This window comes from Harpia harpyja, chromosome 20 (genome assembly GCF_026419915.1).
Source record: "Harpia harpyja isolate bHarHar1 chromosome 20, bHarHar1 primary haplotype, whole genome shotgun sequence".
Lineage (NCBI taxonomy): Eukaryota > Metazoa > Chordata > Aves > Accipitriformes > Accipitridae > Harpia > Harpia harpyja.
In genome coordinates, this window is record NC_068959.1 from 342918 (window position 1) to 368077 (window position 25160).

The 25160-nt window shown below is 44.3% G+C and overlaps 2 protein-coding genes and 1 long non-coding RNA gene across 7 annotated transcripts in view; 2 read left to right on the forward strand and 1 right to left on the reverse strand.

Annotated features, from left to right (window-relative positions):
* The first annotated feature begins 659 nt into the window (after positions 1–659).
* Positions 660–10484, forward strand: CDC23 (cell division cycle 23). The gene is made up of 16 exons (XM_052816503.1): positions 660–825; positions 941–1013; positions 2026–2163; positions 2431–2473; positions 2834–2939; positions 3034–3166; positions 4398–4575; positions 4671–4768; positions 4994–5075; positions 5670–5823; positions 5976–6095; positions 6439–6514; positions 6841–6902; positions 7780–7858; positions 7961–8080; positions 8959–10484. Exons 1-16 carry the CDS (start codon positions 698–700, stop codon positions 9127–9129), a joined length of 1761 nt encoding a protein of 586 aa, XP_052672463.1. The 5' UTR covers positions 660–697; the 3' UTR covers positions 9130–10484.
* Positions 10485–11101: 617 nt separating this feature from the next.
* On the reverse strand, positions 11102–20021 carry LOC128155037 (uncharacterized). Its single transcript, XR_008239508.1, has 3 exons — positions 19408–20021; positions 12950–13092; positions 11102–11204 (listed from the first exon to the last, which is right to left on the reverse strand). It is a non-coding gene; the product is annotated as an uncharacterized LOC128155037 (long non-coding RNA).
* Positions 20022–20163: 142 nt separating this feature from the next.
* Positions 20164–25160, forward strand: part of JAKMIP2 (janus kinase and microtubule interacting protein 2) — a 74354-nt gene continuing 69357 nt past the window's right edge. For 3 of the 5 annotated variants that reach the window (XM_052816667.1, XM_052816668.1, XM_052816669.1), the window contains exon 1: positions 20164–20415. In XM_052816667.1, the coding sequence (XP_052672627.1) occupies positions 20179–20415 (237 nt within the window). In that variant the 5' untranslated portion in view covers positions 20164–20178. The remainder of the gene's footprint in view (positions 20416–25160) is intronic. The other 2 variants (XM_052816671.1, XM_052816670.1) reach the window with 2 other exon arrangements.

The window sequence follows — 25160 nt, forward strand, 5'->3', positions numbered from 1 at the left end:
AAAGTCTCCTTACAGTACTTTCTCAGACTTCTCTGAAAGGCCTTTCTTCCAGATTTCTCTAGTCCTTGTTCCTCGTCACTCTGTAGCCTCAAAAACCATTAGCTTCTGCACCTCAGTGCAGACATCTGTTAAAGAAAGATCATTATCTACCTTAGTGGAAAGGCACAAAGCCCAAACCGTTGACAACGTTCTGAGCGCATGCAAAAAGCAGGTGCAAACCACTTAGGCATAAAAAAAGGCAAAGCTCCGGAATGAGGGAGGGAAGGACGGCACTGCCATAAACAGGCCTGCCCCTCCAGAAAGTAAAGGCGCGTTCAGAACCCTTACGTTTAGTCTTTCCCACAGCATCTGCTTTTGTTGTAATTCCCCCTCCCCGCTCCAAAAGGAGACACTTCCCACGAAGGGCCCCGGCCTCAGGCAACCGGGCGGGGAGCAGGGACGAGGGGCCGCTCCTCGGGGCAGGGCCCCGGCCCGGCCCCCCTCCGGTCCCGGCTTCCGCGTGGCGGCCGCTGCGCAGCGCTACGCGGTGACAACGCGACCTGGCGACAACTGGCCAATCGGGCGTCAAGGCTTCAGCGCGCCTCCTCCGATTGGGAGCGAGGCTTCTCCAGCTCACCCAAGGAGAAGGCTGCGTCTACAGAGCGGAAGGGCGCTCAGTGTGGGGGGCCGTGATTGGCTGGTAGGCGCCGCCGGCGGGATGGCGGCCGCGGGGGTGGCGGCGGGGCTGGGGAGCGGTGATTTCTCGGACCTGCGGGAGATCAAGAAGCAGCTGCTGAGCGTGGCGGAGCGGAGCCGCGAGCGCGGCCTGCAGCACAGCGGGAAGTGGTGAGCGCGGCGGGCGGGCGGGCGGGTCCCGGGCGGGCGGGTGGACTGACGGACTGACCGACCGACCGACCGGGCGGCCGGCCGGCCTTGTGCTAACGGGTCTGTCTCTGCGCAGGGCCTCCGAGCTGGCCTTTGCCTTGGACCCGCTGCCGCTGAGTGAGCTGCCGCCGCCCCCTGTGCTCACGGAGGTACGGCCTGGGGAGGGGGAAGGCCCGGCCGAGCGCGGCTCCGGCGCCGGGGTCCACTCGGGGCCTGCTGCCGCGCCGTGAACGCGCACCCGGGTGGGCCTGGGGCCGTTCTGTGCTCGTGGACGCGGTTGTGAGCTCTAGGAGCAAGTGCTGCAGTTCTGGTTGCTGGCGGGGACCGCCGGCTGCTTTTTAATCCCGTCCACAGCTGTTGAGGAAAAAAATGTGATAGCGGTGCGTCTGAAAACACGTGCAGGAGGCTGCTCCGAGGGCTGATTGTTTTATGATGCTGTGAAGTTCCCTTCCCTTATATATTTAATGGGGCAGATGGAGCTGAATATGTTTTCCCAGAGGAAAGTATTCTATTTCATGCGTTGCCGTGCCCTGAATGAGATACTCTGTAAGCAAAATTTGAAATCATGCTGCTCAATTTTTGGTTTTGTTCATCTTTTCTAAAGCTAGAATTTATTGTCATACAAATTATGTTGTGCCATTAAACTTCTGCTCCTTAGGACACAAGAGAAACAAGTTGTAGCTCCATCCCCACCTCCATAGGTGTACAGTAGGACTTTTAGGTATATGCATGTTTTGTTACATTACGGCGGTGTAACGTAAGTGCATTTCAAGGCATAGTTACCACGGAAATGTTTGCATTTAAGTTAGCAGGTTAATATTGTTTGATACGGAATTCCTGAGTAAGTTTCTTATTTGTGGTCGTTCCTACTCGTTGAACAGCTAATTCATGCCTCTGGCAGCTTGCCACAATTTGTTTTCTGGAATCTCTCTGTTTATTTTAAATGTTTCTAACTAGTCTGTACTCATTATTTGAGAACTAGGGACCTGATCATGTGAGGGAATGGAGAGACTTGTCTGATTGTACTCAAACCACCTTTGAGGATGGCTAAACTCTATTTTTAGCTTTCAGAGCAATTTTATTGATATGTTTGTAACTAGATGGTTTTCTTAAAACATGTCAGAGCTTCTAAGGTCTTAAAACTCTTCTCTGTCCCTGCAGGAGGATGCTCGTGATCTGGATGCCTATACATTAGCCAAGTCTTACTTTGATCTAAAGGAATATGACAGGGCTGCCTATTTTCTACGGGGCTGCAAGAGTCAGAAAGCTTACTTCTTGTATATGTACTCTAGATACCTGGTAAGATAGAAGGAAAAGTTGCCTTTTAGCACTGAACTCCTCTGCTTCCCTCCCCTCCCTGGCATACCTTATTTTTTGCCTTTTCTGTTCTGAATGACCAGCTGGAAGTCCAAATTATATGTTTGGGGGGAAGGGAGGTAAGGGTGTTCTTTTTAGAACTGTGATGTTTGTGAAAACTCAGTTTACATGCTGCTGCTGGCATTGCAGCAAACATAAGGAATATGCTATTGTAATGTAATCTTGGTTTTCTTCTCTTTTTTTCCACAGTCAGGGGAAAAGAAGAAGGACGATGAGACAGTGGATAGTTTGGGTAAGTCTCTGGTGTCAAAAAGCACAAGACAGTATAGTGAAGCTTCCAGTAATGCGTTTTCATGTAAATCATCTTGGTTTTATGGCTTTCCCCTCTATTTTTGGATAATAGTGTGCTGTAACATGATTTCTTTCATTCTCTCTCAATTCATTGGGTTAATACAGATTACAGATTTTCATCTATTAGTTCTTCTGTTAAAGCAGGTCATCAGACTAAGTGATTTTCTTTTAAAAAGAGGAAAATAATCACAGGCTGGGAAGCCTTCAGGTCATGTCAGTGATGATTCTGAATATACCCTAGGCTTTTTAATTATGTGGACTCTTGATGGAAAACTAGCTGTTTGACTTTCTCATCATGCAGGACCTCTGGAAAAAGGACAGGTGAAAAATGAAGCTCTACGAGAATTGAGAGTTGAGCTCAGCAAGAAACACAAGGCACGGGAACTGGACGGATTTGGCCTTTATCTGTAAGTGTCTGCATGTATCTTAATGTATTCATGTGTATTTGTGTGGATATGCAGAGTTTTATGATTCTGATTAACTTGATAACTTTCTTTACAGGTATGGTGTCGTGCTGCGGAAGCTGGATCTGGTGAAAGAAGCAATAGATGTGTTTGTTGAAGCTGCCCATGTCTTACCTTTGCACTGGGGAGCCTGGCTGGAACTTTGCAACTTGATTACGGATAAAGAGATGGTAAAACTTGGGAGATATCAAAATGTGGTAACAAATTCCAGAGTTTAACCTGATTCAGTAACCAATGATTCAGTTGCCACAAGATTGATGTCGCCCACTGCTTTATTCTGTGAGACTCGCTATCGGGCAAGGCAATACAAGATTGTAAACTATGTTGTTAAAGCCTCTTTTCTTCAATTGCTTGGCATGCTGTAGCTTGAGAATCTTTATACCAGCAGGGCCAACTTGTTACCATTCACCCATAAGGTGGTTTAAGAAATGGCTAATTCATATATTCTGAAGTAGTTGTCAGCAGGGTTATTGCCTTGTCACATGATGGAGATTCTCCTAAGATGTTTTTTTTTGTTTTGTTTCCTTAATCTAGTTCTAGTTCCACAGTTATTGAGCACTTTTGGTGGCTTGAAAGGATATATAGAATCACGGCCTTTAAACCTAAAACAATAATGTAGGTGTTGCCTTTGTCAAATACAAAGCTGCACATAGGAGATGAACTGTATCAAAGAACTGAGCTTAGATATAAAACCAAAATAGATTATTTTTCTTTATGCATGGGACTTTATGACACCACTCCTGGAATTCTTCAGTCAATTCTGGCTGGTGGAATATTTAAAAAAGTAGAGGTGGCACAGAAGAGAGCCTTACTGATTTGTGGAAAAAGGGAAATGCCGTTTTGATGACATTATTTGGAGTCTGTTCACTTAGCTTATCAAAAATAGTGATATCATATTGATGTTCAAATATAGGAAAAAAGTATAGTCTTTCAAAGGACTTCTGAATTTAATGGAAAAATAAGGCCAGCGGCTGAAGCAGAAGCCAGGTGCTGTCAGATTTGAAGACAATTTCTTCACTGATTGACCAAATGAAATGGCTTCAATTCTCCTGCAATTTCAGCAGTTGTGGAAATGGATTGGGAGTGACTAAATAGAATTATGTGGCCCATATTGTACTGCTTTTTAGACTGGATGTCTTAATGCTCCTTTCCTGTTTCAATATTCTCAATTTATAGGCATTATTTAGTCTCTTCTGTGGAAGAACCTGATATTAATTCTTGGTCCTAATGCTGATCTTTTGTAGCTGGTGTTATGGTTTAAGAAAGCGATTGCAGGAAAACCTCCTACCTCGAGACCATCTGCTAAATCATGGGAGGGAAGATAATGGATTCTTTGCCACAGGTGGCTCTTAGAATACTACTGATTGTCATCTCTTCCTCCTCTTCTTTGGTTCTTGCTAGTTGAAGTTCCTGTCCTTGCCAGATACATGGATGAAAGAGTTCTTTCTTGCACACATTTATACAGAGCTGCAGCTGATAGAGGAGGCTCTGCAGAAGTATCAGAGTCTCATTGATGCAGGATTTTCCAAAAGCACTTACATCATCTCTCAGATTGCAGTTGCCTACCACAACATCCGAGGTCAGTGACACTAACTATAACTAGCAGGAACGAGCCTCTTAATGCAAACTTGGCATTTATAGTTCTTGTTCTCCCATCTGCCGTTCTTTCTTCAGATATTGACAAAGCTTTATCCATCTTTAACGAGCTAAGGAAACAAGATCCTTACAGGATAGAAAACATGGACACTTTCTCCAATTTGCTGTATGTAAGGGTAAGCACTCTTTCTATTGCCTGTCCATAATGATGGTATCTATCAGAGGTACGTTAAACAATAGCAAAGCAGCTGATGCTGTCTAGCCTCTCTGAATATAGGTTTTCAGCTTCTTTCTGCTTCACAACTCCATGAAATAGATGCAATGTATGCATTGCTAACTGCCTAGGTTTTCATTGAAACTGTAACATGCTCCTTTTCACTTTCATTTCTTTGTTTCACTAGAGCATGAAGCCTGAATTGAGCTACCTGGCTCACAATCTCTGTGAGATAGACAAGTATCGTGTTGAGACCTGCTGTGTAATTGGTGAGAGCCAGCTCTTTTCCATGTTCTTATTATGCTGTCCGCAGGCTGTGCGATGAAATCTTAGAAACACTCGTGAAAATGATCAACCAGCAAGGCTATCAAAACCGCTTGGTGGATGTGGATTCAGGCAGCTTAAAAAGCAGACCAAATGACCAAGTACCCTTTTCCCTCATTTCTTTCTGAAAGAGCTGCTGTAATACTATCAGTGCAGAAAGGAGCTGAAGAAATCATTATGAAGATCCATGTAGCTGATAATCCCTTTATAGTCTTGAAACTCCAGTGGAAATAATTGTGTGTCAGGACCAGGAAATTAATTTATTAGATCATGACATAAGTTCTAAGGCCAAGGGGATGGGATCTTAATTGATTGGTCCAACTGGAAAAGGATTGACCAGAACACTGGAGAACAGACTGCTATTATGTCTCTTGAAGTTTGATTCAGATCTCCCTTTAATAGGACTCTTTCTTTTTATAATTTAAGTTAGGAGGTAGTAGATAATACCTCTTCCACCTTTTTTCTGCTTCTCTGCTGGTTTTTTTGTTTATTTGTGGGTTTTTTTTGTATTTATTTAAATATTGTGACTTTTGCTTTAGGGAATTATTATAGCTTGCGATCCCAGCATGAAAAAGCAGCACTGTATTTCCAGAGGGCCTTGAAACTGAATCCTCGTTATTTGGGAGCCTGGACACTTATGGGACATGAATATATGGAAATGAAGAACACATCTGCAGCTATCCAGGCTTATAGGTATCACTCATGTACTGCACAAAATGGTGTTTGAGTCTGTATACATAAGGATTGAAGCAGTATCTCCTATATTTTGTTAGTTTTTTGCTGAACTCTGTCTTGGTTTTAATCCTGACTGCTTTCTGACTAGTTCATCTCCTTTTCTTTGACAGACATGCAATAGAGGTGAACAAAAGGGACTACAGAGCATGGTATGGCTTGGGGCAAACCTATGAAATCCTCAAAATGCCATTTTACTGTCTGTATTACTACCGACGGGCCCACCAGCTCAGGTATAGTTGAGAACGAAGCCATGTTTATTGTTGTTCATTCTGACGTGGTTGCTACTAGCTAAGGAATATACACGCAGGAGCTAAGCTGGGGAAGGGAGAACAACATCAATGCTATGTGATTTGTGTAGTCTCACTACTCCAAATCCTTTTAGTTATATTAGTTAACAAAGGCTTTGTCAGTCAAATGCCCAGGAACGCTGGTCAGGAGTATAAGTGATGTTTTATGCAAGAGAGGATGATGGACACTGCCAGGTGTAGATTTTCCCTCCCTTCATCCCCCCCACCCCACTCTGAGATCAGCAGGCTGTCTGTTAAACTACATTTAGGAATTGCTCTTTTACAGACCAAATGATTCTCGTATGCTGGTTGCTCTAGGAGAATGCTATGAGAAACTCAATCAGTTGGTGGAAGCTAAAAAGGTAAGTGAGAACTGATGCGTGGAGTGAGACATTAGGATGTCTCCCAGGACACTAGGTGGAGTCGCAGCAAAATTGTGTATCCAGTGCTACCAGAAATGCCTATGGCATGTTGTTAGGAGCTTATGGAAACCATTTCTGTGGTGGTTACAATTGGGGAAGTTCTGCTGCAGTGTAATTAGGCCAGCTGATAAATAAAAAGTCATCTACAGATGATACATGCCCCTTTGCTGGAAAGCCACATAGTTTTCTGTTTCTAACTTGCTTGCATGAGTCATGAGCTGGAGTCATTTTTGTGGTGTGCTTGACTGACTTTCCTTCCTCGACAGTGCTATTGGAGAGCTTATGCTGTGGGAGATGTGGAGAAAATGGCACTGGTGAAACTAGCAAAGTGAGTATGTGTTATCACTGAACTGTCAATACTATGTTAAATGCAACTAGCACTTTGATGCCTAATGATAAAATACTAAATTTAAAACAAGTGGAATTGCTGTTAGGCAGTATTACTTTGGGAGCTATGTAATAACTGGTATCTTTAGGTCTGTAGTGACTGCAAATTCTGGTGTCCAGCTTTAGCTTTGTTTCCCTCAGAATAACTAGAGGGAATCATAACATAATGTGGGCTGCAAGGGACCTCTGAACCCTGAGGTGATTTGAGCAGACAGTGCTAGCAACTGTATTTGTTGTACTGAAACTTAAAGCAATCCAGGATGGTAGATGATGTACAAAATTGTAGATTGATTGATTTTTTTTTTTTTAATTATTTTTATATTTCCCCAGTACATGGTTGTGACATTGGGAAAGGGTCTAATGTGAAATAAATGTGAACACTGACACCAGCACTAATTTTTGGTGGGGATCAAGTAATACGAAGTGGAAAAAGTGAAAGGGAAAGAAAAGGACAAGTGAAAGCTGAAGCTGCTGTACAAAGACTTTTGGGATGTAGTGGGGGAAGAAGGAGCGCTGGAGGAAATAGCCAGTTAGAATAGGATGGCAAAGGTCTGTTAAAAGCTTTAAATTTAACACAATAAGGCCCTGCTTTGGTTGTTGCAGTTAGTATCTGACTGGCTCCCTTCCTGGTAATGTAAATGTTCTCAAGCTGGATCATCCCTTTCCATGAAGGGCAGTACATGGTGCATGTCTTCCAAATTCTGAAGGAAAAGATCTGGCTTTAGTCCAGGTCAGGTTGAGTAGGTATTTTCTCATAGGCCAAGAATGTCTTCAACGGTGTAGTCTTGTTCCAGTGGCCCATTTTTCTCCTTTTCTAGGCTGCACGAACAGCTGAATGAATCTGAACAGGCAGCTCAGTGCTATATCAAATACATCCAGGATATCTATTCCTGTGGGGTAAGATGATATATTGGGAATAAAAGGAGAAGTAAACTTGGTGTAGAACTACCTTGGAAGGCAGGAACCAACAGATGATGGTTTTTATCCCCCTCGCTGTAGGAGATAGTGGAGCACCTGGAGGTCAGCACTGCCTTCCGTTACCTGGCCCAATACTACTTCAAGTGTAAGCTCTGGGATGAAGCCTCAGCATGTGCTCAGAAATGCTGTGCATTCAATGATGTGAGTAGTTGTGCAGTCTTCGGTGCAGTCTTTCTTAAGGGATCTATGACCTTGTTCTTGCTTCCCCTCAGAGTAGAAGAAATCCTTTATTGAAGGAATGAGGGCTGTCTGCCATGCAGGTCACATCCCAAATGGTGGTATTGTATACCTGATCACTAAGGCTGCTTATGATTGACTAAAATAATGGAATATGGTTTAGATAGTAAAATTGAACCATGTCTCATTGGTGGTCTCATTAAGTAAAAGAATTTGAGGGTCCACATGGCAGTCTTAAGACTGCTGAAAATCTTGGGGCTGAGGAAGTGGCTAAATGGTCACAGACTCCCCCACATTATGTAATGATGGTACTCATATAACTTCTTTTTTTTCCCTCATCTTCTGTGTGTAGACAGTGCAGAGGATGTAACAGTACTTGGGTTTTATATGTGACTCTGTATTCTGAGATGTCTTGTAAGTGGACAATTTGGATTTTTAACTTCAGCCTAGTGGTAGACACTACCCATGAGTGCAGGGTGTTTGGCCTATCCTTAATAAAGCTGTCTGGAACTCTGGAGAACCTGAATTCAGCTTATTTGAAACTTCTCCCATCTACTTTTTGCCGGAATATTTAGACAGCTTCAGTGGTTGATGGTACCACCGTCTGAAATACCCAAAGTAACATGCAAATCAGGTGAGTTAAAGGTGGAAAGACTAAAAGAAAAGTGACATACCTTAACATTTTTAAGTAGCAGGAGAAAAAAGAAATGGGGATGGTTTTTATAGCTTGCAGCCTTACAGAATGACAAACTACTACAATTTATACTGCTTACAAACTGAATTTGATCCAGAAACCACCCATCCATAGGTGTATTGTTTTGTTTTTTACAAATTGCTTTCAGACTAGAGAAGAAGGAAAGGCCCTGCTGCGGCAGATCTTACAGCTTCGCAACCAAGGAGAAACATCATCCACAGATATTGCTGCTCCCTTTTTCCTCCCTGCGTCATTGTCAGCCAACAACACTCCCACACGTCGTGTCTCCCCACTCAATCTGTCTTCTGTAACACCATGAACAATGCTGATACTTCTAACCTGTGCATTGGATGTGACATTGCAGATGGGGCTTGCAACCACTTACTTCTTTCCAGTGAAATTTCTACATTCGTTGTTGCCTTCACGTGAAGGGTAGAAGTTATTAGAGCCTATAGCTGAAGTAGGATGTGCCCCAACAGGCAAAGGTGCAGCCTATGTGAAAGTGCCTATGCTGAGATGTGAGAACCTGCTTGTACTTCTCACTAAGTCATTCCAGTCAGAGGGCAGATGTGTTCCAATATGCAGGACTACTCCTAACTGAGGGATGGGGAAGAGCTTGTCTGCTTGTTAAAATGTATTTGAAGTTTGATTCTGCGCTGTTACCTCTGGTCTTTACTGAACTTCTTTGGATGACCTCTTAGTGGTACCATTGCTGTCTACATCAGAAACTGTTACCTGCCTGGCTACTTAAGGACTTCTGCTTGTCTTGAACTACACAGATGTTCCACTAAAGCAGTAGATATAGGCACTTAGATATAGGTGCCATGTCTATGTTGAAGGACTGAGAAGTGTCAGAGGCGTTCCAAGTAGCCATATGTAACACCTGTTTGCCATTCTGTCTGTGAATCTGACAGGTACTTTGGCTTTCAGTAGAAAAGCAGCCAGTGGGATAGCACAATTAAAAAACTAATGATTAAGTTACTGTCCTTTGGCTTCTTTTACAGTGCAGCTTTCGCGTGTACTGTAACAAATGAAACGGGATGAACTGAAATGGATCATTTTGTTAAGGATTGCCACATCTTGTGGACAGTATGGTGCAGGGGATTCCTCCCCTGCAGGGCTGCTGCTTCTCCCTGTTCACACATTTGGCCCATAGTAAGTTTTAAGTGTAAATTTCAAAGATGCATGCATATGCCCCCTTACTACAGCCATGACCATTGTCCTGGTTTCAGCTGTGATAGTTAATCATCTTCCTAGTATAGAAATGTCACCACAGTATGTCACCGTAAATGAACAGATTAACATAAACAAGAGAACATTGCCCTTAGGTGCACTTAAAACAGAAACCGTAGAAGTGGCCTGATCCTGTTCTTACTTGCTTAAAGTTTGCTAGTGGAACATATGTATATGCTTTCAGTGACTTGACTCGAGTACATGTTCACATTCTCTGGTCTCTCCAGTCTCTTCAGTATCCATGTCTAGATGTTGGGTATCTTGTTCAGTCTCAACCCTGGACCTAGGGTATCCACAGATTTTGTGTTTTTCCCATTTGCTGGCTAGTCCCAGTTAGGGTTGCTGTTGGAACGCACATGTATGTACACAAACAGAGTAAGGAGCACGATGATACAGAAAACAGGCAGCAATAGTGTTTAATTAATAAAAGTGTAGAACACACTATGGTGATGAGTCGTAAGCCACAGTCAGAAAAAGGTTACTGAGCAGCAGCCTGCTTGTGTGCCGTTGGTAGCTCTTCTGCCTAGCCCTACCCATCAACACTCCCCCTCTCCTGACGTGTGAAGAACGACCAACAGTTTGCGGTATCCGTTTGACCTGTGATCTCAGACAACTCCAGCCAAATGTCTTGGTGCTACTCAGTTACAACCTGTAAGCTTGATACAACCTGGAGGGCTTTTAAAAAGTACTTGAGGTTTGTATATGTTTTGGGTTATGAATTAGGAATAACAAACTATGAATATATTCATGCATTATCAACAAGATGCAGTTATAAGTAATCTGCAGATGTTCATACTAAACAAGCTCCAGCTTCCTCAGGGCTATCCAATAGTGGAATCTCGCATTGAGTTTTGTAATTGTCTGAAGATTTCCTTAGGAGGAAATAGTCCAAGTTTCAACTGAATGTTTTTTAATTAAGATTGTCCCAACTGTGGTGCTTATGAAGGTCCTGCATTAAATCCAGTATCCAGATGTCATTGTGGGAGGCTGGCTGTAATGATTAACTGTATTCACCAGATCTAAACAGTGGAATGGCATTGATCTGATACGATGCACCTTGCTTGCTGGGTTTTGAAGAGGCTTCTATCGGGATGATCAGTGAAATGGTTTCCCTTGATGTGGAGGATACTTCTTACAGATACACCTACTTTAAATACTCATCTGTAAAAGATGCAGTAGGGTTGAGCAATTATGTCTAAATTGAATTGTGAGGACTGTGAGTTCATCATTTTGTCTCCCCTACCCCTAGCTTAGATAACGGCACTTAATACCAAGTTCAGAAAGTTGTGTTTGATGAAAGTTGCTGATTGACATGTCTGCTATGTTATGCCAGCTGTGGAAGTGTGACAGTCCCTATTGGTAATGATATCTATTGCACAAGGTGGCAGTGATTTGTTAAGAATAAGGAGAAAATGACACATAAGTAGAGGTTACCTACTGTCTTAAAACTGAAGATGTAATGGGACCTCCTCCTTTTTTTTAATATGGTCTATTACTATATTTAAAATTACAAGCCAGTCTACTAGCTTTCTAGTATCTTATAATACATAATGTGTCACGTCTTGTTACAAACACTAGTGACCTATAAAAATCAGTAGTTAGTAATGACAATTGATGATCAATTCTTATGCCACATAAACAGCAAGTTCTTATAATGTAACTGAAACAATTTGTGCAGCAAAACAAATCTACTAGTTCTGTCTTTGCCTTCTGATAAAACAAATAAGCTTTATATTTAGGATAAATAATCATTAAACCTATGAGAGCATTCTAATACCTGAGACATTGAAGAAAAACTTTCAAACTCTTCATGTGTTCTAGGAACAGTCAGTCTTACAGAGAACTATTAAGATTAGCTTCTTAATACTTCGTGAGAGTTTGGGGGAAAAAAATCATTCTAATGTTCTATTTTGTTACTATATTGACAGATCTCTTCAAAGCCGATACTGGATTTCACATCAGTCACATTTACTAATTAAAATTGTGCATAATGGAGTTAAATTTTGGAAACAAATTTATTTCTAGACATATGTGTCCTCCAGTACTGAATAACAGTCTTCCTTCTGTCCTGGTTCTGTCTATTTTTATCTTGGTTCAGTCATAGTACTCTACTGTTCATTATTCACCTCTCCTAGAGTCTTTCTGTACTTAACACACTTGCTTGAAGGGACTTTACTGAAATGAACAATACTATTAATAGGTCTAGCTACTTTACTTCTCTTCAAGCTATCATCCTTTGGAGGATCACCCTATAAAACAAACCAAGACAACCTATTTGGTTGTTACATTTTTTGGAACTCTTTTCCAAAGTTTTAACTGCTATTAGTGAAACTGCTTGTTCTGAGATTGTTTTAGTCTTTCTTTTAGTATTTTGACCTGATACACTGCAGGACTTGCTGTTTCCAGAATCACAGCTGGCCCTTGCCATTTCCTGGGCTAGCTACATGGGGTTTCACTGATAACCTTGGCATGTTACGTCATTTTCTGCATTCCATTCTTTGCAGTTTAGGAGCTTTCTAAATCTACTGTTTTGAAGTTGTGGCCTAGATGGCCTAGATGGATAGCTATGTCTTCTGACACTTATTTTATTAGCATATGTAGCCAGTGATCAGTTAATATTTTTCGCTACCATTCAGCTGTCAGAACACCATTGCTGAAGTGTTCTTGTTTCTCAGTCAGTGATTAGTATCATGTGAGGACACAATCTGCAATGAAGGAACAGAACAGAGAATGACCTTGGGATACGCAGGAGCTGAGTCAAGATCTTTCAGCTGTCACAACTTTTGAATGTTCTGCTTGAGTACTGTAGTAGCCAAAGCTTGACTGTTATTTAGGCATTTTTTCCTACATTTTAATACTCTTGGTTGTAAGCCAGTGCACCTTTTTTGCTACTTCTGGGTACTTACTGTCTTTCTGGTTGTAGACATAGACCTGTTCCAGTGATGTGAATGTGAATTTGTCCATATTATGATTCATTTTTTCTCAACATTTCAGTTTGGAATCTGCCTGTCTGTATCCTCCAGATGTTGCTTCAGTGGTGCTTAGACACCTGCAACAGAAGTGTATTGCTGGAATCATCTGTTTCTCTCCTGTACATCCAGGCTGCTGCCAAATATAACCATTTGCTGAATCCAGAGTGAAACTTATTTTTCTTGAAATGCCTTTCTCTTGTTCAGAATTCTGTGCTTATTGAGCACAGTAAATCTCAGGAGTTACCAATTGCACTGTCTGAATAAAGAGCAGTTCTAAAATCTCTTTCTTCTTTATGCCAGGTATATGATGCAGGCTGCATTTGTTTGGTGATTCTGGAGCTCCTCTCCAGGGCCCAGGGCTCTTGCAGTAAACTAATTGAGGCTCTTGTGTCAATAACCATTTTGGGGCAATGTGAATCCCCAACTAAAGCTCTAATTATTGATCACCCCCAGAAATTGGAAACCAGCCTAATCAATAGCCTGTGAGGTTGTTACAGTTGGGCATGCCTGTTGTGCAGAATCAAACATATATCTGTCTGAAACAGTCCCTGGTCCCCTTTAATTTGACTGCTGCTGTTAGTAGTTGTTCTCAAAGGGCATTAGTGTGTGCTCCATTTCAGGCATTCATGTTTTCTGCTCTTCAGCTCATTTAAAATTAGATTCTAGTTCTTAGATTATTGCTTGCCTGATCTATTTCATCCAAGAAACCTCTTGCCTTTTCCTTTATCTTGAGATAGAGGCTTCCCTCGGTTATCCTATTTATTCCAGGCAGCTCGCCTGTTACTAGCAAATGTGATTGCTTGGCCTGGTTCACAGACTTCCCTCTTCCTTTCTCTTCACTGTGAGTCTTTCCCTATACATCTGTACTGTGTAAGTCTGTCCTGCTTGAATGATTTTGCTAACTGATTTTTTCCATCATGATACTTTACTCAGCTGTGTTGTGTAAGTAGGTCAAAAAATGTCATAATGTAGCTGGAATCTAGCTTGTGGCCTGTCTAAACCTATCTTTATGTATGGCTAGGGTCCAGCTATACAGTATGTTAACTGTGACTCCTGTCTTGTAATGGGACTGTATAAGACCTCTGTGTTTATTCAGCTTAGGCATTTGGTATAATATGGTGTGTGTTACTGTGGCTCCTATGTATTTCTTTTCATCTTTAAAAATAATGGAGGGAAAAACCCATATCCACTTGAGGTATTTTTATGATTCTGCTGCTGCTGAGCTTCATGTGGTAAATGAACAGTGGTATTTGCATCTTAATAAAGACATGCTGGATTTTCTTTGAAACGAACCAGAAGCAATGAGGAAAAAAAAAAATTACCTGTGCTGAGTATCATAAACATTCCTTCTTTGGAAATACTGTGGTGTTTCTCAGGGGGGGAGGCATGATCCCTGATTTTTTCCACCAGGACTCCTGCGCACATCTGCTAACATGGGTCAGAGGAAAGAGTGTGCTGGGCTATTTGTCCACCTCATTACACGACCTGCCTCCTGGGAGACCGCTCCTATCAGCCTTGCTGCTGGCAGAGAGCTTGTAGGCACCTTACGTCTGAGGTTGCTGAATAGTGAAAGTGTTACTACAGTGGTGAGCAGAGGGCCATGCAATAGTATGTTGAAGGATGCTAACAAGAGGTGGTTGAAGGCTGCATGTGTGCAGGTGCTGCCTAGCGCAGTCCCTCTTGCACCAGTGCTACCCACCATGCTCCCGCGGCTGCCGTAAGATGGTGACAGTGACTCCTTATCTGGGGAGAGAGGGCAGGAAGTACTAGTTGAGGTATCACTGGTGTCAGTGTTGCAATTAAAACTCCAACAGTAGAGGCAAAAAGATAACTACGCCTTTGTTTCAGAATTAGCATCCTTATTCACCCCTACAAATTTATTACAGCCTTATCCCTATGTCTGTGGCATGATTTTAATTAAGGAAAAAGCATTTTAAAAGCCCTTTCCATTTATCTGTAGCTTCCTGTGCTTTGTAAGACTGATGATACAGGTGGGCACACCAGGAAACCTGCAGGCAAGGCAAGGCAGTACCATCACAGCACTTGGCCCTCTGTACAATGCATTTGCACTGTGTACGTATAGCAGAGGGATGCCATTTTCCTAATTCTGGGCATCTCTAGAAATTTCTGTGTCTTGCTTTATGCTTCTTAGCACCTATTGAACCAGCATTTCTACAGCAGATGGGTTTAAGCAGCAAAATTGGATCTTGACTTTTTTGCAAACACTCCCATAATTACTGCATGCAAACCTGAGGACATGAACAAGACCATTTGTAAAATTTTTGTCAGCCTTTGCTCCTGGCTTGCCTTCCCTTGCCCAGCAGCAAGCCCTTGCTGCTCCCTGACACCCTCTGATCAACTAACTGGATAATTCAGTCACTACAGAGACCATGCAGTTTTGTCCCTCTTGCAAGAGGCTGCAAGTGCTGCAGGTAGAGATGGCAAAAGGTCAGTTGGAAGAAGCAGCCCAAATATACTTAGTGAGGACAAAGTATCCAATGGCTTAACTACCAAAATTAAGGTCTTTACTGGGACAAGGGAACTGTGATTCAACAAAGAATTCTAACTGGTGGAAATACGGGAAAATGTTTATGAGTGATAAACAGAAAAGACCTCAAGAAGGTTGACTGCCAATAATTTTTTTTAAGTCCCAATTAAAAATCCTAGGAATTAGAGGACATACAATGCATAGGCAGTGGAGGCAGGGATGCACATCCTGAGGAGATTATAGGGATATGGCCTGGGAGTGCAGGGAGGGGATCAGGAAAGCCAAGGCACAGCTGGAGCTGAACTTGGCTAGAGACGTAAAAAATAACAAGAAGGGTTTCTTCAGGTGCATACGACAATAAAGGAAGATGAAAGAAACTACAACTGTACAAACCTGGCTACAATTGACATGGAGAAGGCTGAGGTACTGTCTGGGTTTTGGCTGGGATAGAGTTAATTGTCTTCCTAGTAGCTGGTATAGTGCTATGTTTTGGATTTAGTATGAGAATAATGTTGATAACACACTGATGTTTTCAGTTGTTCCTAAGTAGTGTTTAGACTAAAAGTGAAGGATTTTTCAGCTTCTCATGCCCAGCCAGCAAGAAGGCTGGAGGGGGACAAGAAGTTGGGAGGGGACACAGCCAGGGCAGCTGACCCAAACTGGCCAAAGGGGTATTCCATACCCTGTGACATCACTCCCAGTATATAAACTGGGGGGAGTTGGTCGGGGGGGGGGTTGCTGCTCAGGAACTAACTGGGCATCGGTCAGCAAGTGGTGAGCAATTGCATTGTGCATCACTTGTTTTGTACATTCCAATCCTATTGTTATTGTTATTATTAATTTTCTTCCTTTCTCTCCTATTAAACTGTCTTTATCTCAACGCACAAGTTTTACTTTTTTTTTCCCGATTCTCTCCCCCATCCCACTGGGGGTGGGGGGAGTGAGCGAGCAGCTGCATGGTGCTTAGTTGCTGGCTGGGATTAAACCACGACAGGTACTCAAAAACTTCTTTGCCTTGGTCTTCTCTGGCAAGTCCAATAGCCAAGCTGCTGAATTCACAGAATCCAAAGGCAGGGACTGGGAGAATGAAGAACCTCCCACCATTAGAGAAGATCAGGTTTGAGACCATCTAGGGAACCTGAATGTGCACAAGTCTGTGGGACCTGATGAGATGCATCTGAGGGTTCTGAGGAAACTGGCAGATGAAAGTTGCTAGGCCACTACCCATCATATTTGAAAAGTTGTGGCAGACTGGTGAATTTCCCACTGACTGGAAAAGGGGAAACATAACCCCCATTTTTAAAAAGGGAAAAAAGGAAGACCTGGGGAACAGGTCAGTCTCACCTCTGTGCCCAGCAAGATCACAGAGCAGAGCCTCCTGGGAACTATGCTAAGGCACATGGAAAACAGAGAGGTGATTGGTGACAGCCAACATGGCTTCACTAAGGGCAAATCGTGCCTGATGAACTTGGTGGCCTTCTACGATGGGGTTACAGCATTGGTGGATAAGGGAAGAGTGACTGACATCATCTACCTGGACTTGTGCAAAGCATTTGATACTGTCCCGCACAGCATCCTTGTCTCTAAAATGGAGAGACGTGGATTTGATGGGTGGCCCACTTGGTGGATAAGGAATTGGCTGGATGGTTGCACTCAAAGGGTTACGGTCAATGGCTCAATATCCAGGTGGAGCCCAGTGATGAGTGGTGTCCCTCAGGGGTCCATATTGGGACCAGTATTATTTAACATCTTTGTTGGGGACATGGACAGTGGGATTGAGTGCAGCAAGTTTGCGGATGACACCAAGCTGAGTGGGGTGGTTGATAGTCTAGAGGGAAGGGATGCCATCCAGAGGGACCTTGACAAGGCTTGAGAGGTGGGCCCGTGCAAACCTCATGAAGTTCAACAAGGCCAAGTGCAAGGTCCTGCACATGGGTCGGGGCAATCCCAAGCACAAATACAGGCTGGGCAATAAGCAGATTGAGAGCAGCCCTGCAGATAAAGACTTGGGGGTACTGGGATATGAAAAACTGAATATGAGCCAGCAATGTGTGCTTGCAGCCCAGAAAGCCAATTGCATCCTAGGCTGCATCAAAAGCAGTGTGCCCAGCAGGTCGAGGGAGGGGATTCTGCCCCTCTGCTCTGCTTGGGTGAGACCCCACCTGCAGTACTGCGTCCAGCTCTGGGGCCCCCAGCATAAGAAAGACATAGACCTGCTTGAGCGGGTCCAGAGGAGGGCCACACCAATGATCAGGGGGCTGGAGCATCTCCCCTATGAGGACAGGCTGACAGAGTTGAGGTTGTTTAGCCTAAAGAAAAGAAGGCTTCAGGGAGACCTTATAGCAGCCTTCCAGTGCTTAAAGGGGGCCTGCAGGAAAGATGGGGAGGGACTCTATCAGGGCATGTAGTGATAGGATGAGGGGTAATGGTTTTAAACTGAAAGAGGGTAGATTTAGATTAGATATTAGGAAGAAGTTCTTTACTGTGAGGGTGGTGAGACATTAGAACAGGTTGCCCAGAGAGCCCCATCCCTGGAAGTGTTCAAGGCCAGGCTGGATGGGGCTTTGAGCAATCTGGTCTAGTGGAAGGTGTCCCTGCCCATGGCAGGGGGGTTGGAATGAGATGATCTGTAAGGTCCCTTCCAACCCAAACCATTCTACGATTCTGTGACACCACAGCCTTGCCTCCCAGGGAGCTTGCCAACAGAGGAAGGGGCCTACAAGCTATTTTGCTGACTCTTTGCCACAGGATCCTTCCGTCATCAGGACACTGAACTGACCCTGCCAGAACCTGTTAGGTTAATTTTACAGTTTACAGTGCCTGCAGTCCCAGAGAAGTCATGCCATGTAATATGCTTTAGTATTCTTCACAGTTGTTTTTTCCCTTTTTTATATACTTCAGACCTTCCATTTATCTTGTGCAGCCACCGTACTGGTCTTTCAGAAGGCCATTTCCAGAGCTATTCAGTCAGTAACCATGACATGAAAAATAAAACATTTAGGCTAGGCATATGCAGACAGCAGCTTTTAAAAAACAGAACTTGGCTTTATTTTGGGCATTGCAGCTTTTTTCAATCACTGAATGTGTTAACTGCCCATGGGATATTTTTTATGAAAACACTGTAATTCTATAAAGCCCACTTACAGCATCTTCCCCTTCAGGCTCTTCGAGCTTGCCATGTAAATGGCAAGTGCTTTTCCTTTTGAGGTGGGTTCAGGTGCGTAAGGACAGAGTACACATGGGGTTGAACAGAGGAACCTATTGCACTCTTTGGTAAGTGTTAGGCTATGTTATATGCGTCTAATGCTCAAGTGGATCCCTTGGCATTATATTACAGATCCTGCCAAACAAAATGAAAAAAAAAAAAAAATTAACTGAATCTCTTACACAACTCTGAGAAAAACTAAATGCCTCCACTTTCCAGGTGAGAAAGCTGAAGCCAGGACAAACTGGTCAGCCATGAGTCAGGTATATGGTGCCAGACTCTTTACTCTGAGACCTCTGCTTCTAGTGCCAGGTTTCCTTCTCGTTTTCAGAAAGATTTCATGGTAGAAGTTTGAAACACTGGCACTTAATGTGAGGCCTAAGAACTAGATATTACGGAGGACTCTGACGGAATTTGGTGTTCAGGCTGGAGGACTCAAAATTTAGCCTTTGTCACTAGTTTTGTTCTGATATTGCCACTGACTAGGGAACCACTTTACAGAACGGAGATAACCTGCAAATCCAGTACCCAACTAAACTATCTTTTCGTTTCCATGAATGTTTTTTCCTGCACTTTGCTATGATTAGAAAAAAGACCCCAAAAATGCAACAGTTGTCTTCCCTTTGCCCACAGAAAGAAGAGTCTATTTTTGCAGAAAAACAAACACCTTATCTGAGCAGGTCTAACAGCAATACATACCTTCTCTGTAAAGTGCCAGAAGGATAACGATTGGAATTCTTGGTGTGTTTATTATTGTCAGTCTACCGACCTCTTCCAGGGACCTCTCTGTCAGTCTCCAGAAGGATGGAGATGAGGAAGCTTCTGAAGAACCTGAAGAGCAGGGGCTTCTGTGGTCATTGTTTGCACGAGTGCCTCACTGACGTTTGGGCTACGCAGGAGCATGACTGCTTCTGCAGTTTATTGGCATACATGAACAGTCCCGATGGACTCAGCCTGGGCTGAAGCTCGCTCCCCAGAACGTGATGGGCCGCCTTTCCGTCGGGGAACACCGACCTGACACCTGCCTCGCTGGCGGCTCCCTGCTTCGGGAAGGCGCTTTTTGGGCCCGAGGTGCGATTCCGGCTGCGGGGACGTTAGGCCCTCTCTCGCCCCCGGCCTACGCCAGTCTTCTACTTCGGGGGAGCTCCCGAGCGCCGTGGGCCCCCCCCGCCCCAGGCTCCGGACGCTTCGTGCCGCCCCAGCTCTAGCCGGAGGGCGAAGGCCCCTCAACCTCAGCGACCGCCCGGCCGGCGTCGCCGGGCCCGCCCCGAGCGGGTCCCACACCGCCCCGCCGGGGCTAGGATGCGCTCGGCGCCCTGACAGACACTCCCCCCCTCCCCCCCCCGCCGGTGGCCGCGGGGGCGCCTGGCGGTCCCGCCGGAGCCCCTCCGCGGGCGCTGCCGCCGCCTCCCGCCGGCCAAGCTCGCCCCGCGGCTCCCCTCGCCGCCGCCGCTCCGCCGCGGCGTTGCCATGGCGGCCGGTCGCGCGGCGCTGCGGCGGCGGGTGGGGCGGGGCCTGCCGCAGACCCCGGCCCGGCAGCGCAGGCCTCCGCCGCGGGGAGGCGGCGGGGCGGGCGTCCGCCCTCAGCGTCGGCGCGCAGGAGGCCGGCGGGGCCGGTGCTGGGCGCTGGAGCCGCCGCGGCGGCGGGAATATGGATGCGCCGTGCTCGTCCCTCGCCGCTCGGCATCCTCTCCTGGCCGCGGCACGGTGAGCGGCGGCGGCGGAGGGGGGTCCCCCGGTCCCCGCGGCGGCGGCGGCGGTGGCGGTGGAACAATGACCTCGGCCGGCTGTGGGGGGGCCGGGGCGAGGGCGGCGGCGGCGGCGTGGCGGGGGAGAGGGAGCGATGGAGGTGGGCAGGAGGCGGAGGTGATGGAGCCGGTGATGGAGCCAGAGGTGTGGCAGGGCGCAGCCCGCAGCGCCGTGCCCGCAGCCACCTCGGCTCTCTCCGGTCCCGCACTATTGTGTTCCAGGTCGGTCATTATCCTGCCTTCCCCGCGCTGAGCGCGGTGCACTGGGTGCGATTGCTGGTTACAAAGGAAGGGGCTTTTCCAGGGCTGAGCGCGGTGTGCGGAGGCTGCAGCCGGCGGAGCCGGGCTGGGCCTCGGTGAGATGGCATCTGGGGGGGGTAGTCAGCGCAGCTGAGCGGGGAGCAGCTGTGAAGGCACTCCCCTGGTTTATTTTTACTCGCGGTGCGTCTTTGCCCGTTCCATGATCCGCATAGCATTGCACAGGGTTTCTTGCCGAGCATGTCTTTTTAGAAACGCGCCTGTGTGCGTCTTGGGGTGTCAGGGTTGGTGTATTTGTGGCTGTGTGTGTGAAGACATTCTCTCTTGCAAACGCAGACCCTGCAAGATGCATCTCTTTGTACGTGCAACACATGCCTTTTTTTCACAGCCGTTAACTGATGAAACATGCCACTTGGGCTGATGTGCAGTTTATTCTTAAATTAGCGGATTGCCGTCCCTCAATTTCATTATGGCTACTTAGGACAGATCTAGATCATGCATTTGGGCTATCTTATGGCACTGAATACTCATTTGTAGTTGGTTTCTATTTTTTGCTGTGAATGCAAATATATAAAAGATGCTAAGTATACCTTATAGGCTGGGAACATAGAGAAATATATATTTTAAAAGTTTAATTTGAACTGTTGTAAGGAAAAAATGAATGAGATGTATTTGTTTTAAACATTTGCATTCTGATACTGTCCTATGCATCACTGTAAGGTGACATGTTGGAGTCTCCCATTCTCAATGTCTCTTATTTGCTGGGTCAAATTCTGCACTGGTGCACATATCATGCCTGGTCTAGCAGTCTGGGTGGCCCATCAGGAGAATGTTTTGTCTCTTTTCAGGCAACAACATGAGGTTTATTGGTTCTGCTCTGACTCAGGTTTTGTTTCTATTGATCTGGCCTGCTGCTCTACATATGAATTTCAAATCCAGGCCTGCTGTGCTGTAAATGCTAGCATTGCTGGCACTTGACCAGGTTCAGATTGGTGCTTGAGTGAGGTGAATATCTGTTGATTCTAAGAGGTTCTCCGGGAATGGTTATGATATTGGTGAAGTCTGAGAGTGGTTAGCTGGTAATTGTTGAAGAAGGTGTAAGACACAAGTGCCCTATAAGTAGTTCTGTAGCAATCAAAAGCCACCATAGGTGCCTCAATACAAGGAGGACATCAAACTATTAGAGTGTGTCTAGAGCAGGGTGACCAAGATGGTGAAAGGTCTTGAGGACAAGACTTATGAGGAGCAGCTGAGGTCACTTGGCTTGTTCAGCTTGGAGAATAGAAGGTTGAGGGGGGACCTCATTGCAGTCTACACCTTCCTCAAGGTGGGCAGCGGAAGGGAAGGTGCTGGTCTCCCCTCTCTGGTGACCAGCGACAGGACACGAGGGAATGGAATGAAGCTGCGTCAGGTCAAGTTCAGGTTGGACGTTAGGAAAAGGTTTTTCACCGAGAGGGTGGTCGGTCACTGGAACAGGCTCCACAGGGAAGTGGTCACGGCACCAAGCCGGTCAGAGTTCAAGGAGCGTCTGGACGATGGTCTTAGTCGTATGGTTTAGTTTTAGCTAGTCCTGTGAGGAGCAGGGAGTTGAACTCCATGATCCTTATGGGTGCCTTCCAACTTGAGATATTCTGTGATTCTAATCAGGTTAACAGGGTTGCAGCCAGTTCCACCTTTGCTTCTACAGTGAGCAAAATCCCAAGCAGGAGCCTCAGGGAGGAAAGGCTGGAAAGTTTCTGATGGGATTTCCATAGGAGTTGCCTGGTGGAGGTGGCTACCAGGAGCTGTTGATGTAATTGCGCCTTTGGCCATGTCCCTTTCCCAGAACTGTGGCGATGTGGTTGACTGCTGGGATTCTCTGGTTGTCAGCAGAGCTCCTAGCTGAAAGGACCAGACTGCCAGTGACAGATGCTGCAACCTTTCTGACTTGCTGATCTTGGACTGACTGTTCTGTTAGTGCGTAAGGTAGAGAAACATGATCCTCACCTTGGAGATGAATTCGAGCCAGGTATTTCCACAGTGTCCACCCCAAGCTTAACTTCAGGCTCTGTGATACTGCAAATGCTAATGCATTGCCTCAGCCTCCCTTCTGATAATCTTGTCCCTGTCACCTTCCAGTGGCTTCTGATAATCCCTCTGTTTCCAGAGGCCATTCCCAGCTAAATAATCTTCTGAATAAGAACTTCTGTATCCTACTTATTAGCAATTGAACGTAAGGTACAGCTAAAACATGGTTGTGTGGTAAGGAGGTGATTGGCTATCGTAATTTGTAAATGTATGCTGGGCTCTGGTAGACCTTTTATTATCAAGACCTTAATGTAGCTGGAAAGGTGCTGCATAATTTCTCTGTTGTTACAAAGGATAAGTGACCTCAGGGTATTCAAGTCAGGAAAATGCTGTGAAACATAACTGGCAAAATGATGCCCAGAATAATTTTCAATTTTTGTTTCTGTTCATCCATTTGATAGACAGTTGATACTGTGGTTAAAAAGTGTATAAAAATAGCCTTCCAACCATAAAAAAAGGTATGGTGATGGATTCTACTATCATAAGGCTGGTATAACTCAGGTGTAACTTGAGCAGTTGAAATCCAAGTAGTTTGTTAATTATAACTTCTTTTTTTTTTTCCCCTCTTCTTTTTAACCAAACTATGGGAGACTGAAGATGCTTACAACTTGGCTTTCATTAGTGAGTCATGGTTATGCTTCATTGTGGTTCATATTTGTGCTTTCTATTTGCTTTGTGAAGTTGTGAGGCAGCAAAATATACCTTACCAGATACCTGACTTTTGGATCACTTTCTAGTCGGTCATTCTTTGTATTTTCTGGGTTGCATCAGATTTCTCTTTAATCTTTGAGCATGGCAATGCAATATTTGGGTTACAAGACTGCAAAACAAATGTTTTTGCTTTAAAAAACAACTATTTTACTTGAATTTACAATGGCATCTTTGTGTTATGTGTTTCTAAATCAATAGCTTGCTCAAATTCCCAGCAGGTAACCTCTTCGAAGTTCCTCTATAAATCTATATTACTTGAAGATCTGGTCTTTACCAGATTGTAGCAAATTTATCTTCCCATCCTCAGAGATGGATTCTCTGCTGCCTTCTCTTTAGTAATCATCTATATCTGTGCAAAGCATCTGTGCAATTCTCTGTGTCATCAGCTCTCAATATCCAGAATCCATGAAGGTAGAAAAATGTAATTTTTGTAGTACTTCTAGTTTCTGTATCTTTTAAGGTCTATTTGAATTTCTCCTTTAAAATATGAGGACTAGAAATCTTTGCTTCAGGAGGTGGGACTCTAAATAGAAAATTCAACAGCAAGTTGGAAGAGTCATGAAAAAGCTCTATGGTCTAGCCATACTGAATGCTGTCAGGTTAAATGAGCATAAATACAGCTTCTTTGTAAATGACAGAAAAACAGTGTGGATCACAGTCTGCAGTTTCGATTCTAAAACAACCAATGAACTTTAAAGGAAAAATAATGACATGCAAGCACTTTCAGGAATGCAGGCTTTCAGTTCATCTCACTAAAATTTATGGTGCTCTATGATTTGCTTGCCATGCATTTGGATCACTGGTGGGTAGCTGAGAAACTGTCACACATCCTGGAAACTTTGGCCTGTGTTTTATCTGGAAGATCACATGTAGATATCACAACCAGTTCCCTATGTTAAATAGTCTGAACCAGCTATTGTCAGAAGAGAAGCAAAGTGAACTGATATATGTGACCATCCACATCACATAGTTAAACAAGAAAGAGGCAAATGAATGCAGCAAACATTTTACTACACAGCTGTGTAATGAATCCTCTTAGTTAACAGTTTAACAAACACCAGTAAATAAGGAATACAAATGAAGACTGGATAGACCACAATTGCATTTCTAACTTTAGATGAAATGTAACTTTGTGATGAATAATAAAGTAAACTGATGTACCTAAGAAAATTGTTTAGATAGAAGAGCTGCTATGGTATGCCAGGTCATCTTTTACGTTAAAAATGATAATGCAAAGTATAACATTATCTCAGATTATGTTATCAAAAATAACAAAATGAATTATTTTAATTAATTGAGAACAGTTGATGCTAAAATGCATGTTGTCTCCCATTGTCACTTTATGCATTCCTCCCATCTCCACCTAGGAGAACATCTCTCTCAGTTACCATTTAACACCTGTACTCCATTTGTCAAGCTATTTGTTGAATTTTGTTGAAATTGTTTATTATAATATTCTTTTAACTGTTTAGGGGAAAGACTTGTTAAACCTTACATTGCATGAACTATAAACAAAAGGTCTAAGTAACATGGAAATTAAAACTGAAAAGAAGAAGAAACAGCTGTTGAAAATTGCATTGAGGTCCCAGGTGGTTTAGGGTAATCAATAATGAGTGAGCAAATAAAGTTGGGAGAAATGGTAGAGTCAGCGTTTCTGGATTTTTTTTT

Bases quoted from the DNA above. Each gene is read 5' to 3' on its own strand.
- CDC23 (XM_052816503.1), top strand. From the start codon at position 698: ATGGCGGCCGCGGGGGTGGCGGCGGGGCTGGGGAGCGGTGATTTCTCG. The intron at 2,940-3,033 runs GTAAGTGTCTGC...CTTTCTTTACAG, and splicing joins GACGGATTTGGCCTTTATCT to GTATGGTGTCGTGCTGCGGA. The intron at 4,769-4,993 runs GTAAGCACTCTT...TTGTTTCACTAG, and splicing joins CCAATTTGCTGTATGTAAGG to AGCATGAAGCCTGAATTGAG.